This window comes from Polyodon spathula, chromosome 10, assembly GCF_017654505.1.
Source record: "Polyodon spathula isolate WHYD16114869_AA chromosome 10, ASM1765450v1, whole genome shotgun sequence".
NCBI classification, from domain to species: Eukaryota; Metazoa; Chordata; class Actinopteri; order Acipenseriformes; family Polyodontidae; genus Polyodon; species Polyodon spathula.
In genome coordinates, this window is record NC_054543.1 from 37,910,596 (window position 1) to 37,929,135 (window position 18,540).

Consider the following 18,540-nt stretch of genomic DNA (forward strand, 5'->3'; position numbering starts at 1 on the left):
CAGACACTCGAACCGAGCAGAGAGAAGAAAATTTTATTCTGCAAATCCAAAAGTGAAAACTGAAAAAAAAAAAAAAAACGTGGGAGGTGAGCACGATATTTATTTTGTACCACACATTATATACCTGTACTTACATTGTTCTGTATTGTTTGTTTTACGTGCCTGATTTTTAAGTTGCAAACTCTGTTTTACAGCAAGGACCCTTGGAGACGTATTTTCTGTAGTCTGTATAGTGTGAAATTTTACACTTTTTTTAAAAAACTTTTTCTAGTTGCGCACAAAGTCCATATATTTAATGCAGCTGGTGCTGAAAGTATAATCACGATAGACAGCTCCATTAATTATTGAATTTGCAACGCCCATTGAGAGTTAACTGGTGGATTGCTGAACATTTAGGTTATCTGTGTTTGGGTACATTTCACTTAATGTATTTAACCAACGTTGGGTGCATGTATGCACACTACAGTATCGGTAACCTCAGGGCATAGGTTTGGAGCATTGTACAATATTTCTTAATACAGCAGTAAGTGCATGTGTTTCATAATGTTTTAGGCAACATAACTGTTTAATTGTTTCATTATTTGAAAAAAAGTACTCAAGTATTTTTGGTGTATAATTTCATGATTGATTTAAACTGTTTAAAAGTACAATATATGATGCCATTGTAATGATTTACAATCATTACAAATAGTGGAAGTTATCAAACTTATGAAGTAAAAATAGAAGACATTTTAATTGTATTTAATGACATGTTAAACCCCCGGTAAGGCAAATGGGAAGGGTACAGAACCTTTTTCAAAGTCAACAGTTGAGTTAAACAGTGTCCCAAATCAAATGCACATCACGGTAATCTGCAGAAGCACTATATTGTGCATGCAGTATTGAATACATTTCAGTATGTGTAAATAACTTCTGACTTGGCTGCCCAAGTCATACCTAATCCTACTGACTGCAATCGTAATAAAGCCTTTCTTGTGTCCCCCGTAACAGGTAGTATTTTTGTGATGAAGCTTGGTTAGAATATTCTTTAACAAATGTGGCATAATCAAGGGGTATATGGAGCCATCTGTCTGCATCAAACTTATGTGCATACGATGGATGTAGGTCATTGGGATTTACCGTACCTCTGTATCTAGGTCAAATGATCTGTTTTGAACCAAGTGATTTTCATAATGAATTGAATGCTTAAAAACATGACTACTCTCCAGCCTTCAGGCTAAAAGCTGGTAGAGCAATGTGAGTAATGCAGTGATAAGCAGATGGTTCTTCCAAAGAGGCAGTGTCCTGTAATACACCCCACATGTTATACTGGGTGATTAAAACAATGATAGAAACACTCTCCATATTTACTGTGTTACAGCCAAGGGACTGTTCTTCCCATGGCTGTGAATAGCACAGCTGTTACACTACCAGGAATGTTAAGGAGAGAGAGTTCTCTTGCATTATTTTCAAGGCCTTTTATTGAAGGCCCACCAAATATTATAGCCTGTAACATAACTTGCATGTTTGCAGTAGGTTAATATAAAAGCTAGTTGGTTGAAATATGAGCCACAGTTAGATATTTCTCTTAGGGCTGGTTGAATGCCAGTCCTATTACTATCATATTGCCAGAGGAATGTTGGTGTCACAGTTGGGATTACACTGGGGCTTGCTGGGGTTAGGCCCCAATAGCTCAGTAATGAACAACGATAGCTTTATAAAAATGTCAGCAATCTTGTGGAAGGGGTCAAAGTCTGGTTGGCAGTTCTCTTCTGCAATACCTTAATGCTGGAGCAGTAGGCTGACTGCACCAATAAACATTTCCTACAACACAAGAATAAGTACTGGGAGATTTATGGGGAAATATATAACATTTCCCTTCAGCTGAGGTTTGTACAGGATGTCGTGAGTGTTGTCATATTTACAGTACTCCACAAATTACGTTTATCATTTACTGGCTAAAATAACCAGGATAAAATATGAAACACTTTGATAAAAAACAAAACAAACAAAAAAAAAACTAAAAGGTGTTGACTGACTCGTTGCTGTACACAGGTTCAGTGCTGTATATCGCCTGACTGTAATTTAAATAGCGCTGCTTTTAATGTAAATGCTTTAACATGGCTAATTATAGCTTTATTAAAAGCAGTAGAAAGAAATAAACTAAACAGTAATTAAATAGGCAATTCGTTTAGCTGATTTACTTTGAGAAAGCCTCGCCTTGAGCTCAGTAAAGTTTTTCAGCACAGAAGACTGCAGTACTCTGCCAATTTGTTGCTGTCTTGTTTTGCTTTCTTGTTCTCTACGTGTTTACGACTGGCAATATAATCTTTAATGGTAATGACTCATGGAGAATAATATCTCGGCATCCTCATAGACGATCAGAAAATGACTTAGCTCTGTCTTTTGCTGAAACGTTGCATTTTTTCTTCGTTTCAGCATAAAAGCAAGTTGACTGGGTGTAGTAAAAAAGAGCAGAGGAGACTGTCGCATTCCCAATGCCTAATTCCGCGATCTTGTGTGCAGTTCCGCAATCGCGGAAAATCAATAGCGAGTTTCTTTAGTTTTGCTCAGATTATAGTTTAGTGTTTGAAAATGTGTATGAATAAGGTACAGTGATACAGCTAAGTATGAATATGAATTTGCAGAGGCCTGTCAAAATGAAATAGCTGTATGAACCAATCACTAGAAATGTCATGGCGACCTGCAGATGAGTTTAACAAATGCTAGAGTGAATAGAAATGTATTAGTAGGTGTATCTTGGCAAAGCCTCTTGTTGACAAAATGGAAAAAGTACTGGGATTCTATCCTTAACCTGAAAGCTGTGGTAAACCTCCAAGCATACTGTGTAGTGCCTTCTGTTTATATAGGTTTCTTTTATTTTATTCTTGAGGAAAACAGAGAGGATTAATAACTGCAGGATACACGGAGAAAGGATGCTAAGAGATGTCTGGAAGGCAGCAAATGATGGCAGTAAGGTATAGTATGATGGAAGAAATGGGTAAGAAAGACAGGGAGTGGCATTGCCAATGTTAGATTATTAATTAAAATATTGGGTGCAAACTCCATTTTATAATAACTCCAAAGTTATTATAAAATACTTTGGTCTGAAATTCTTTGTACAATATAGAACTTTATTTAACCAGGAACTAAAACATGAGGTATTGTGGGGAGCTAAATCTTACTGGTACAACAGTTTTTATTTTTTTTAAAAATTTTTTGTAATGTAATTTAAATAGTGACAGTATTTAGATATGTAACCAGTTGAGTCATTTGAAGTAGAAGATTTGCTATCAAATGTAATTAGTTACTAAGTCAGATTAGGCTTTCTTTGAGAGAACAACACTTGCAGCATTTATTTTACAGGTCAATGTCAATTACTTATGTCAAAGTATGCAATAATGAGCATAGTTATTTGCAAGGAAGTGTAAATTATGTATTAATTAATAGCGACATGCATGTTGTGGAAAAAAGGTTTTTAACAAACTAGGATTGAAAAGACAGTACCATGCCACAGGGATCTAAATTTCTAGTTAACATTTTTCATTGGAAATTACATTTTACTTTCTAATATTGTGGTCAAGAAAGAGATCACTTTCTGCTTATTCTTTGTGCTCCCTACTCTCTCGGAAAGTGGGTGTCGCCTCGGGACCTTTGAAAATACAGTAATATTGGCTTATCATTGGCATGAGGGGCTCTGTAGGAGTTTGAGATATGTAAAGTAATTGTGTTAGGTGGTGCAGGGAAAAAAAGAACATACCACTTCTAACAGTTGTTTGCATTTTATTTATGTAGTGCTTGAAATAAGATATGAGAGGTAACACAATTAATTCAAATCATTTGTTCAACTTTCAGTACCACATGATGATGGTTGATACTTGAAGGTATTGTTAATAGTTTAGTGTCGAGTGGTATATTAAAAACTTACTGTATTGAAAATGTGAAACGCGAAACAGTCACCAAAATAGCTTCAAGTGAGAACTCTCATTCGTATCATAACAAACCTATTATATGCATTCACAACATTTTCACAAAGTTATTGCATCATAGAAAGGGTTTTGTGGCTTTATGCTGTTGTATATGAATGTTAACTGGAAATATGCTAGCTGTGCTTGTCTGTGGCAGACACTTTGTTGTAGGCTGAAGCATTGGGCTGTTGGATTGCATGTCAGATTTATCTCTGCTTTAACTCTGTTTGTTGATGAATCGTAGCATAACTGCCAAGTCACATAAATCCAGGAAGTGTCACAAGGGGCTGTCTATTGTTATGTTATCAGCATATGGTGTCTTAGCAGTTCAATCAAGCACACAGTAGCGCCTACAGTAATTATGACTATCCTGATCCACAACTTTTTTTTGATAATTGTAATACAGAAATAAAAACATTTAGGGGTGTATATAGATTTTGTTTAATTTCACAAACATTTAAACTTTAAAATAGTTGGACTGTATTTGTAATTAGAAAAAAAAACATCTCAAGAAGCCCTTGTTTTTATAAACTGTATTCCTTTAAATTGAAGATGCCCTCGAATTTAAGATGCAGCCCAAATTTCCCACCCTCAATTTGAGGGAAAAAAATCTAATAAATATGCATTTACAAAGATACCTCAGTTGCGCATATGGAGGGAGTTTGCCGACGTCGGCTATCACAAAGCATTTCAGTTATGTGCTGTTTCTCATTTCCAGTCATGATTACTCGCACCTGTTTTTCTCCCAGTTTGTGAACTGTGGTATTGCTTGGTATGTCGAAAAATACGGGTGTCTGATCAGCATTTCCGATCTGTCCAAGCTGGTTGTAAAAGCTTGTCTTTGAATTCCTCAGGAAGGTAATGACGCTTCTTTGAAAATGGCTGCCTGTATGTCATGGGTGATTCGAGATCGGGCTGTTGACATCACGACGATGCTGCAAAGTGGTCTGTTGATCTTGAGCAGGTATTGTGACTCTTGTCTCACAGTTTGTGGCCTGTCATTGCTGGCTGTGCTCAACCAAGACGGCAAGCCACAGTCTGCTGCCCTAGTCCAGCCTCCAACATGTCGATTGCACAAAGGCTCTGCTCTCTTGACAGACGTGGCATTTTTTTTTTTTTCCTGTGACTTTCTTTATTGCTTTTATTCAAGTTTGAAATTGAACAGCTGAAATCATTCCATATTCGGTGTCTCACTAATTAGGTGGTTAAGTGCATATGCTTCGATCATATTCACTCAAGCATGTCATGGTCAAGGATGAATGATCAAGTGAATAAAAAGAAACCAAAAACATTTCGTCAGTATTTATATATTTTTTTTATATACCTTATTGTTTTCGAAAATTATAATAGTGATAAGTTTCTTTTGATGCTCGGTGTGTGTGTGAGATACACATACACACAGTACCAGTCAAAACTTTGAGTACACTTGCTAGTAACTAGTTTTTTTTTTTCCATAATTGACAATGTTTTACATCATATATGTTTCTGTAAATACTTGAAAATGAAAACACATGTTACAATATACAAAACAAAACATAAGGAGTATCAAAGCAATGTTCAAGAAAATTTAGAATTGTCTCTAGTTAACTCAGAGAGCATCTAACAAAGACACTTTTATACTTAGGCCTGTGTTCTGACTCCTCATTTCAGACTTGTAACTGACTTGGACTTCAGACTGAAATCCCCTTGCTTTGGGTGACCATTTCATTGAAATTGACAAGTGTGACAGGGTGCAGCCTGTCTTTGTGGTTTGCAGTGTTTTAGAGTGAATGTGAGAGAATGAGTTTGTGTGAAAGGTGCTGCAGCTGATGAGCTGTGAATTGCCCAATTAGGTGCAGCACCTGTATAAAAGGGAGTGGTTGGGAGTGTTAGTTGGTGAGTGTTTGTAAGAGTGAGAAGGTGCGTGCGTGCGTGCGTGCGTGCGTGCGTGCGAGAGAGAGCGATCCTATGTGAGAGAGTGTATTTTGTGTTTAGAATTTATTGTTAACAGTGTTTTGTGTTTGTTCTGTTTATTTGGCCATCGTGCCTTTTTATTTGGCAATTATTAATTAAAAGTATTATATTTGCTGTACTTTCCGTCTCTGCGTCTCCTCACTTTGGCTATCCTGTCACAACAAGATTTACATTTTCATTTAAAAATTACATTTTGGAATGCAATTCACTTATGATTATCAGCTTATATAAGTACACATCATATAATGAAATATTAAGTGTTTATAGACAAGTTTATACAGTTAAAAGCATAGATAATCATGAACAACTGGTTGTCAAACTTGACTGGTACTAATATATATATATATATATATATATATATATATATATATATATATATATATATATATATATATATATATATATATATATATATATATATATATATATACACACACTAAGACTAAAATAAATATTTACATACACTGACAATGGTTGACTTGTAGGCAATATTAGAAATTATTATACAGTAATGTCCGACTAAGAGGACACCGTTCAGGAAGCAAATGAAGAGCTTGCTAAGGCGAACTTGACCACTGGACACAATATGCAACAAATATATATATTACTTGTCATGACGCAAGTGCATCAACATATGAAATTAACTGAATGAGAGAAGCAATATGCAAGTGTGTGTTAATAAACTGTAATAGTAAAGTAACAGACAAACTGTCAAACTAAATGAACGCAGCACCCCTACACGTTAAATGCAGAAGCCGCTCTAGATTAATTATGAATGCTTGCACAGGAGCAATATTCAAGATAAAATTATTTAACAGCAACTCGCCAGAACGGAAAACCCCAAATTGCTCTAATTGAGGATTTTTTCAGGAGCTCGAAAAATTTTCACCTTTTTGTACCACAAGAAACAGCGGTGCATTTCGCCATTTGAATTTAAGTTTGATGATGAGTTATCAGGTTACAAAACCATACTAGATCAGTTGTGAATGAATCGCTAGCGGTACCAAAAAAGTGTTATTTTAAGTGAAGTTCCTGTTTCTTGAGCCAGAGCATTTACGATGGGGAAACATATTTTTCACCACAAAGGTGTTCTCTTAGGGGGGGTGTTCTTGTACGCGGAGATGACTGTATGTCTTCAGGGCATAGAGACCTTGGAGTAACAGTTTTCTTCCATAAGCCTCAACAGTCAGTGTTTGTATAGAGGTAGTACTCCACAAGCAGCTCAAAGTAACAGTAGATTTCAGACTGTGAAATAAGGTGTAAAAAGGCAGTATAGTTTTTTTTTTTTTTTTTAATGTATCTATCTATATTATTTGCCTGCTGCCACATACAGAACATTTGTAAATGTAGCCCATGGTACCATAACTCCCAGTAAAAATAGTTCACCACTGGGTGTCAATGTTGCTCCATCCACAGTTTATTTTATGTCAGCAGAAAAGTATAACTTGAAAGGCACTCAAACTGAAATAACCTGACCACATGTGTGCACATCATCTGTATAATTTGTGTGCAGGGCTTCACATGTTTTTTTGGTTTCAGTTCTTCACATGGTTTCAGTTTTGAAGTTTCACACTTTAATGCCTCGGTACATGCTGACATTTGAATTGAAAATCTCAATGATAGTCCTTCAGTATTTCAAAACCTTAACTTCTGGATCAATGGTTAACAGCTTGCTGTCCAGGGACTGCATGTGGTCATGAGCAAATCCAAGGATGTACCCATTTACCACACACCCAAGCAGATCAATCCACTGCCCTGTACAGCAGCTCAGCCAATAGGCTGTGTGCTTCCTAAAAACATCCTTGTTACCATTTATCTGTCTATTCCGAAGAAAGTAAAGCATGTATCATATTAATTTTAATAATGGAATCACCTTTGTGCAACTAGAATGCAATTTTGCCCAAAAGAAAACTTGCAGTTTCCAGATTTAACCACAAAAACGTCTAAAGCTATAGTGGTACAGTATGAATACATTTTAGGCAAAACCTGTTACCAAGGCATGAAAATGTTCAGCTTCTTTAACTTCTAATGTTTTCCATGCTTGTCCTTAAATTCCTACTTTTATTCTATTTTATTCTCTCATAACATATTTTCTAATGCTATTGCTGTGAAAACAAAACAGATAAAACAGACCTTGCCTTCCGTTGCAGTTTAATATTTCATCCCCATACCTTATGGATTTACCAGCTGCTTCAATAATTAAGTTAGGCTTGTGATAACCAGCCTGGCTGAACAACTGCAAAACCAACTGTGATTGAAACTTTGCCTTCTAACTGAGGGACTTGCACACGTGACTTGAGTGCAGGAAGCGTGTTTTATTTTGAGAATTCAGGGTAGCACAGTTTGCGACTTTGGGGGACATTATATGAAGCCTGGTTTTGTTTCATTAATATTTAGTTTCTTTTGACATCCTTTTTTGTAACTGAAATAGGTTGTCATTTTGAATAAGCAATGTTTTTTGGTAATATCTTGGTAATATCCTTTTTGAATTGGGGGAGAGAAGGTTAAACTGAACATAAATAGTGATAATCTCCAAATAAGTGCAGAAAGTAACATTATAAAATACTTGCATTGCATTATGCAAGTCATAAATACACACAATACCACAGTGTACTACTGTGTGTGTGTGTGTGTGTGTGTGTGTGTATGTGTGTGTGTGTGTGTATAATATATATATATATATATATATATATATATATATATATATATATATATTATTATTTAGCATTTTGTTTTGGACATTGATTTTCTAGTCATTATCTAACTTTACTGGTGATATTTTGCTGAAGTGTAGGATGAGTTCGTACTGACACTGCTGTTGCAAAATTAGATTTGTCTCTCTGCTTATATGAATGTAATTAGAAAGTATTCACTTTGACTGATACCAGAAGAATGTGTTTTAAGCCACTCTATTTTTAGCTAAGTCATGCTGCTTTAGCAGTATTTTCCTGGAGGTCGAATTTTGCTACTCAGCGGTTACACCACACAGATCCTGTGTAAGTTAAAGGGATGCCCAAGATATTGATTTAAAGTACATATATGCATTAAATTACAGTAATGCTCACAAAGCTTTTCCTTTTTAAATAAAGTGGTTTGCAGGCAGCCAATGTTTAGTTATTTTCTTCTCGCCACATTCTCACATAATTTTCTTTGTCCATGCTAACATTCTCCTAAGAGAAAAGTTTAACTAATTGCTATTGGTGTCTTCACATACAGTACAGTAATTATGTCAAACTGAATGGGTAATATGAGACCCATCTACAACTGGTTTATCAAGAAGTATCCCCAGTTCAGTGCATTCTGCATTGCTGGAACAGACATCAACAGGTAATGTGGGTCAGACTGATTTCCATTTACCAAACATTTTAACAAAAACTTTAACAAACGCGAAGAGCCTGACAAAAGCAGTTTGTTCGAGTGGACTGAGAATGGCTTTCTTCCCTATTTCTCTAGTTCCCAAGAAGGTCAGACGCTATCTTATGGTTGCAAGCTGCTAGGTCGCCACCTTTTTTTTTTTTAACTGAAAACTTTGGAACTTTTGAAGGTGTAGCTTCTTAAAGAAACTATGTAAAGCAAGGCCCAAGGGACCTTGATCTTCAGCCAAGAAACTGCATGCAAACTGTAAGAGTTAATACACAGCATTTAGATAGAAGTTTTTTGAAGTAGATTTACAGAGCGGAAATGCAGTAAAAATAACATTATACAGCTTGTGGTGTAGGGTTAAGTAACCTATTCAATGTTGAAGAGAGTCTACACCTTTTAAAAATACTGAAAATGAGTTGGTGTGTACATTGGTGTACACCAGGTGATTGGAGGTCTTTCAAAAAAGTACTTATAAGGCAATGTATTTTGTAAATTGTCGTACAGTAAAATACATATTACTGTGTACACCACTGCAATTTATTGGAATTTAATGGAACATTACATTGGCAGGTAATTGTAATATTTCACATGTATCTCAATTTATTTATTTATTTTTTTAACAAAGATTCTGAGAAGCATATTATTCAGTTATATAGTTTTTACAGTTTGAAAGAAAACAACTATTAAAATAGATAGCTCTGTTGGTGACAATGAATACATGTATATTCTTAATTCCAAAGGTCTGTCAGTTATTTCTTGTGCTGATTGATTTCATTGCACAATTAACAGTTGTGTGTTAATTAAACAATCAGAGTCAGAGGTAGACATTTAAATATTGAGGGAACTATAACTTGTTTTTCACACACACATTAAAAATCAGTAGGGTCTTTTATTCAGATATATTTTTGAAAAGTGGTTTACTTGCTACTGTTTTTCCACAGCATTTTTCTTAGGTCCAGCCAGGTTGCTTTTTATTAGCTGCAGAGATCACTGGATCCCTTGACCTATAGGATGGGTACAAACACAGTTCACCTATAAATGCTGTATTTGCTTTTTTCCCCCAGTTTTTTAATAGCTGCTAATTGTTTTAACTTATTTTAACTTTCTTATTTACAGTTTGATGTTTTATATTCGATCTAGTATATATTTTTTTTCAATCAAATATAACATCCCCTGTGTTCACAAAAGCACGCAATTATGGCAGTCCGGATAATTGCATACTGAAGGAGTTATTTGCAAAAGTCAGTGAGCAATAAGAATTGACGACATCTGATAGCAGTTGGCTTTTTACAGTGCCAAACCATTTCCAAATAAAGATTACTTAAACTGTGGGCCAGTAAACGTGGCATTAACGTGTGCTCATTATCGTTAAGAAACTTTTAGCATTTGAAGTACTTATCTTAAAAGTTTCAATATAATTCTGAGTATAAAGAACAATTAGTGCAAAGTCCATGACAAAGAAACAGCTAGTTTACAGTCTGGAGGCTTGCCAGATCTTATTGTAGCACGTTGCATACCAACCTCTGCATGCACCCCTATTACCACCAAAACTACAAGAAAGGGCAGCTCTTTTCAAAAGAAATAAGTATGGTCAGCTTAATTACTGTTAAACACTTTTTTAATAGGGTTTCTCTGTGTGTATTTGAAATATCCTTCATCAGATACTGGGGAAGAATATCTATCGGAGGGAGTGTTTTTATGTATTTTATGTTGTGAATTGATTGGGCTAGTCTAGATTTTTTAATCAATAATTGTCTTTATAAGTTACAGCATTATATCTACTATGATCTCAGTAATGTGGCAATCTGTAGTTCTATGCACCTGTAAACCATATAGATCAAAGGTTGATTGATTTTTATGTTTATTTTTATGTTTATCACTAAGTCAGCTATAGCTGTGCACATTTCATTTTGTAATTTGATATTGCCTTCTGTTTCTTTCCTGTAATATATTCCGTGGAGCTCTGCTCTTTCTCTGTAGAGCAGCTCAGCTACCTGTGGCATACCCAGCCTGGTTGTTAACAAGACTGTCACAGCCACTGCCTTCTCCTCCTTACATAGTTGTGTTTTTTTTTTTTTCCTGCAGTCTAACAATACACAACTTTTTTGTATTTATTAATTTTATAAAATACCGTATTTGCTCAAGTAAAATTCAACCTTGGTTAAAAGTCGACCCCCACAAATTATCTTATGAGGGCGAGATTCGGGTATACAGTTCAGATGTTTATTTTTGTTATATATATATATATATATATATATATATATATATATATATATATATATATATATATATATATATATATATATATATATATACCTGACACCTAGAACCGCCAGACACCTTGTATGTGTGTACTTTACTTGTGAGACTGCGTGACTGTCGACTAGTAATTATTTAATTAGCTGACAGTCACGCAGATTTATTAAACTCATGCAAACTATGGCCGCGGGGTTAACAAGATAATTAAGAGCCAGTTGATCCCTTGTCCATAGTATAAAAGACCTGCAGCTTTGGCTGCTCGGGAGGAGTGTGTACAAGCGGAACGAAGCGTGAGCTGTGAAAAGTACTACAGGATATAACAATTGCTACGTATGCTGATTTTTGCAACCAGAATAATAGTTTTTGCTATTTGTGTTCCGTGTTTGTCAATTTTAGCCCATGTGCTGTTAATTTTGAGTGTTTTGTTTTATGTTTAAATCTTTTATTTGTAAATTTAAACTTGCGCATCAGCGGTTTCATTACCCCAGTCTGTTGTCTGTGTCCACGGTCTTCTGGGTCTGACATCATCACTCAAGCCATCCTGCCACTAGCATTCAATAGTATACAAGCACCACCCCCACTTCCTTCCTAGCCCACATGGAAGTCTGTATTTCAATGGAATGTGGAGGGTGATGTGATCTTCTGTAATTCAATTAAACTCCGTCTGTGTTTTACGTGACAGCTCCTGGATGTAAACAAACGAGAGAGAGAGAGAGAGAGAGAGAGAGAGAGAGAGAGAGAGAGAGAGAGAGAGAGAGAGAGAGAGAGAGAGAGAGAGAGAGAGAGAGAGAGAGAGAGAGAGAGAGAGAGAGAGAGAGAGAGAGAGAATCATTTTTGCCAAATCTTTACATGTTTGCATTTTGATTTGAGAAAAATTAGAAGCGTTCCCTCTAGGGGGGTCACATGACCTACAAACGCAATGGTCGATGAACACTAGCACTCCTAGCCCAAACCCTTCTTTTTGCTTAATTAAGGCTATATTTACTTTTATTTAATGACTTTTGTAATATCCTCGCTGTTGTAATGTCAGAGCACAAAGACACGACTTCGCCGTCTACAACTCCATCTGGGAAACATTTCGGACCATTGGGGGAGGACGTACCAATAATATGTGTGATGATGTGTTTTTTTTTTCTGTACTGTGTAAAAATCTATAAAAATTTGATCACAAAAAAAGAAGCATTTGCTCTGGCAACAAGGATTTGCCCACAACAATGGGGGTGCTGCTGTTTCCCACAGAAGCACTCTGCTGTAGGGTCACGCAATAGAAAAGGTAATGTTGTTTGCTCCTCCATAGCATTCATACTGCCGACAGTCATCGCAATCGGTAAATATAGGCTCTTACTATAAATTATAGATTGGTTCATGTTTGAGCGTGTATTGGTCGGACCCCCCCCAACTTAAGGATTGTGTTTTGGGTTTAAATTTTATAGTCAAGCAAATACGGTATACTGCAAGCAGTGTGTCCTGAAATGCTGGAGACCATGGTTGATACATTATCTATGAAAAGGCTGATGCTTGTCAAGCATGATAAATATGATCTACGTATACAATCCTGTTAATCTTCATGTGGCAGAACAAAGCTCTGCCCTTTAAATTGGCAGGGATGGGGTTAACTTCCCCTACCTGCCTGGGTTTATTATGTTCAGGTGGCTGGGGTTGATTAGTTGATTAGGTTGATTAACGATCAATCAGCGCCCAGCCACCTGATATAAAAGGAGGCCTCTGCTTCTCATTTGGAGAGGGAGCTGAGGAAGCAGGTTGGTGTTTGTTTTGTGGTTTTTGAATTTTCTAAATCCAGTGAAGGCATTGCCCAGCCTGGAAACTTTATTTTTGTGAGTTTTGTTTTTGCTTTATTTGTGTTTGAGTATCTGTTATTTTGCCCTTGTGCACTTTCATTTTGTGTTTATTTATAATAAAATAGTTATTTTTTTGAACTGCAGTCTGTCTCTGGGCCTCTATCCACTCGCCAGCCTGCCACATTTGGTGTCAGAAGTGGGATAGCGCCACCTAGAGGCCCAGAGACAGACTGCAGTTCAAAAAAATAACTATTTTATTATAAATAAACAAAAATAAAGTGCACAAGGGCAAAATAACAGATACTCAAACACAAATAAAGCAAAAACAAAACTCACAAAAATAAAGTTTCCAGGCTGGGCAATGCCTTCACTGGATTTAGAAAATTCAAAAACCACAAAACAAACACCAACCTGCTCCCTCTCCAAATGAGAAGCAGAGGCCTCCTTTTATATCAGGTGGCTGGGCGCTGATTGATCGTTAATCAACCTAATCAACTAATTAACCCCAGCCACCTGAACATAATAAACCCAGGCAGGTAGGGGAAGTTAACCCCATCCCTGCCAATTTAAAGGGCAGAGCTTTGCTCTGCCACACTTCATAATTCGCAAATTCAAAAAAAAAAAAAAAAAAAAAAAAAAACGCACAGATATGCTTCAGATAATTGCTGTTGTGGTTGCTGTGTTGGTATCATCCTTATGTGATGGTGGGTGTTGACCCTTTTGTTCTTTTGCAAGCAGAGGGGGAGGGTGGTATTTGGGAAGATGGAGAAATGATTTCAGATCTCTCTTTGCTAACTGTACTGAGCCGCTTGCTGACTCAGTGAGGACACTGATCATGCACTTATTTATCTATCTATCTATCCTATATCGATGTGTCTGCCTGTATGCATTATACAAGCATAAACAAACTCAGTGGAGTTTGTTTTTTAAATGTGTACCTCAGTACCTAGTCGTGCTTTTTTTATTTTCATACATTTTACAATATGTGTTAAACCATGGAGTTGTGAGTTACATTTTCTTCAAATAGGTTAAATTCTGTTTTAAGTACATTTTAGAAAATCTGGGGTGGACAGACCTGTGGTACATTTTTAGAGGTTATGCCAGAGAAAACAGCTGGCATGCTGATATGTTTTTTATTCAAATTGAAGCAGGTGAAAATCTGTTTTGATTGGGTAGGGTTTGTAACCCCAGGACTGTCCATTTAAAACTTTGAAATAAACAAAGTAATGTTTTTTTTTTTTTTTTTTTTTCTGAGTGTTGTATTTTTGAGGTGTTACTCTTAGTTTTAGTTACACTAAAACCTTTAAAGGCATTGAGACAGGCTTCTAGTTGGAATGTTTTGTCAAATAATGATATTCTTTTCTTATATACTAGCATCGAGTGCTTTTTATAGTTATCCGTCATCTGTACCTGTAACATACACCCACGGGTTGGGTTACCTTACAACCTATTTAATATGCCTGTGGTAATGATATTTCAATTAATTTCATTTAAACATCAAGGAGTAATTACCTTTCATAGCTCACTATGACCTACATGTAAAGCTTGTGGAATAACGTCTTACAACAAATGTCTAACAAACATTTTAATAAATATTATTCAATGTTTTACCTTAGTAATTACCCTTTAAATGAGGTGTGCTGCCAAGATAAAATTGTTGGAGATTTAATGGTTAAAGGATTTTATCTTGTTGCATAATCTGTGGCCAATTAATGTTTTTTTTTTTCTTTTAGCATTTAAGCAAGTACAGTATACAGTAATTCTATTTGAATGTTTTATATTTTAGATAACTGTATTAGTGATACCAGTTATGCACAGTAATTTATTGCACAGTAATATCTGGATCATGTTTTTCATTCAGGAAACATGAAGAGGGTGAGAAAATGCTGGAAGCCTCAATTCCAAATCCTTTTCCAGAGCTGTCCACCTCCACAGTTTCATCAATAGTCTCCGAATGCTTATTACCTTGGACCAAGAAGAGTACAACTCAGGTTTGTAATATTAAAGTTTTATACAGACAAACTGTTTAATTTTGGCAGACATTAATACAAAATAATCCTATTTACAAGCTTATTTGAAAGTAACACATATTGGTAAATATCCTGCATAACAGTATACACCATGCCCAGTGCTGCATAATATTCTTTATTGCAATTGTACTTTGATAGCTTTTGGTAATGTTAAGCATGTTTGTCATATTGCCACGCAGTATTGATTTAGGTCAAGAAAACACACAAAAGGACAGAAGCTCTTTGTTTGTTGTTGTTAAAAGAGATCAGTCATATATTCAGTTAATGTACACATGTAGAGTAACATTAAGTACGTCAATTGCATATATATATATATATATATATATATATACATACACAATAATTTAATAGATACAGCAAGAGACATCCATATTTACACATGTTGTTTGAGCAAATATATTTTCATATGTCATACTATATAGTCCAAGTAATAAATAATTATAGTGTTTACAGTGATGTTTGTCACATTGTATTTAAAGAATACGTGATTGGTTTCCACACACTGATAAAGCAGTATAGCTTTCTCCTCCTCCAGTAGAAGCTATTTAGTTTCTGGTGAATGAGTCATCGACTTGTCCTTTTTCAGATATATACAAGTCTTTGTTTAAAGTCTGCTGACAGCATGAATTAGTACAGTAGCTTCCTGCAGTTTGTGTTAGATTAACCTCTCTTGGCAGAATTTGAATTGTGCTCATTGTTAGTTATCTCCCCAAATGAGTTTGGTTCTCAACTCAAACTCATTTTCAACTCATTGAAATTCCTCTACTAAAATATCCTCATCTCGGTCAATATGTAGTTCAGTTTACTTCCATCCTAAATGTTTGATACTTTGTGAATATTAGTTAGGTTGTTTGGATTTGTCATAACACCAATTTCAGAGCCGGTCAGGGAACTAAAGTCCTATCACCTACTGCTTTGGGGGGTTAGATATGTTTAGGTCAGGGAGTCCCGTCTATCCAGTGAATATAATAGATGATGGTGGGACTATGCCAGGGTGTAATTCTGCCGGTATTCACTGATACTCTGTACCGGGTCTTATTTTAATGCCTACATTGGGTACCGGGACTTAATTCATCTGCTTTTCATCCAGATCACTTGCAATCTGTTCATTCACACTAGCGCAACATTTCTCAAATGTGCTTTCATTCAGCACAGTTTGTGCTGCTTGCACTCTGTTTCCTAATACTGCTTCTCTGTCTCTTCGCTGCTATTGGCTACCATTAAAGTCGGTATAATCACTGCATGTTGATTGGCCGAGCTTTCATTCTGATTAGATTTCATTTTGGCATGCGCCACAAATCTCTGCCCATTTCGCTTTGTGTCAGTACTCATCGGTTGATCGAGAGAAGACTTTAGCAGTGAGATGTGAAAACAGCTGCATGGAGTAATTATTATATTCTTCAGTTTGGAGAAACTATCTGAATATTAGAATGACCATTGATGCACAAGAATATGAAGGCAAAAATTCACGTGGTTGTCCGCCATAAATTAGAGTTGATAAATATTATAAATAATTATCACAAGGTGCTTTGTCTTGTACCGATTTATAAAATAGAAGATGATGTGTGGGACAGCAGGGATTAACATAAGAAAACAGGATCAACAATTTAAAGTGTGCTTCAGATTGGGCAAGCGAGTCAGAGTTGGGATACAGATTCAGCCTTGCTTTTATGCTTTCCAAACACTGGCTCAACTTGCAAGGTAAATGTTAAGTACAGTGATCAAAATTTAGTTTTGTTGTGATCCTAGTATTTTCTGTAATGAGAACTGTAAATGTACAATGCCCCTTCTCTACAGTTTAAGTTAAATTTTAGTTTGCACTTGCATGTAAAGGCATAAAACCACAGTAATGATATTACTTTATGAAAATGTGTAATTTGTATGTGTAGGAACCACAATGCCAGGGATTAAAAAATAAAGATGTCTACTTTTATACTGTTTCTGCCTGAAATATGCAAATCTTTTTTTGGAATAGGTCATGGTATAATTCATCTACACAGAAACACAACAGCAAAGCACACAGAACATATTGTAGGATAAGTAATCCGTGAAAAAATAAAAAAAACTAATAATAATAACAGGGATATATGTTCTAGTCAAGGGGTGGAGATCCTGGTCCTGGAGGGCCGGTGCCCCTCCTGTTTTTTGTTCCAACTGTGCCCTAAATTACTTAATTAGAACAACAATTGGTCCAATTAAGTAACGTAGGACACAGTTGGAACAAAAACCAGGCAGGACACCGGCCCTCCAGGACCAGGATTGGACACCCCTGTTGAATCTAATCCAAGGTTATCAATGTAGCTTGGCCAGGTCCTGTTGTAGGTGAGCACCCAGGGTCTGGAAAGTACAGGGAGGGTTTCAGAGAATTATTATTAGTATCTTTTATAAAGTGGGAAACCATTGCTAATAGAGCTTCACGATAGATGACTGAGGTTTGTATCTCCCACATGTATATACGCGCAAGGCCCACAATGCAAATCGTATTGTACAGTGGAGTACACATACCTACAGTACAGAACAACGTGGATACAATTTAAAGGTGTGAAGTTTATTTTATAGACCAAAAATAAAATTTAAATAACTATTAAAAACATTACGGTTTTATAAGATAACGGGCAGTGACCTGACAGGATATTAAGTTCATTCAGTGTCTATAAAATGCTATGTTAATCTGTCATGGAGGTTATTTTGTTATAATGCTAACCCTGGTTTCACCCACGCTAAAAATGAACACATATTAGGTAGATATAATTATTACTTTATCAATTCTGACTACAAAAAAAAAAAAAAAAAGAGCCAATTGCTAGCTATAGACGTGTGCTTTAACATAAAATGTTACATATAAACACAAATGGCTAACAAATGCCACTGTTTAATAAAACAAACTCAGCATATATATTTCTTTTAAACCTTGTTGGTTGATATCCATTATTCTGTTCATCAGTTTAAAATGCAGTGAAAAGGCCAGGTGTGAGCATACATATTTATGAACAAACCAGTTAGTATAACACGTTGAATGAATATTTTTAATGCAGGATTCAACGATATTGTGGCACTTGTCACTGTCTTTTTATAGGTGTATGATTTGTTCGTTATCGAAATGTCGGTCAACAGCTGAAGACATAAGAAGATGAATTCATACCACTTAATTTGCACCGATGAAACATAACCTTGTTAACTGTACTGCTG

The 18,540-nt window shown here is 35.8% G+C and overlaps 1 protein-coding gene across 1 annotated transcript in view; it reads left to right on the forward strand.

Annotated features, from left to right (window-relative positions):
* The window catches only part of LOC121322260 (growth factor receptor-bound protein 14-like), a 44,086-nt gene continuing 25,546 nt past the window's right edge, over positions 1-18,540 (forward strand). Inside the window, exons 1-2 of the mRNA XM_041261955.1 lie at positions 1-86; positions 15,183-15,312. Of these exons, the coding sequence (XP_041117889.1) occupies positions 15,205-15,312 (108 nt within the window). The 5' untranslated portion in view covers positions 1-86; positions 15,183-15,204. The remainder of the gene's footprint in view (positions 87-15,182; positions 15,313-18,540) is intronic.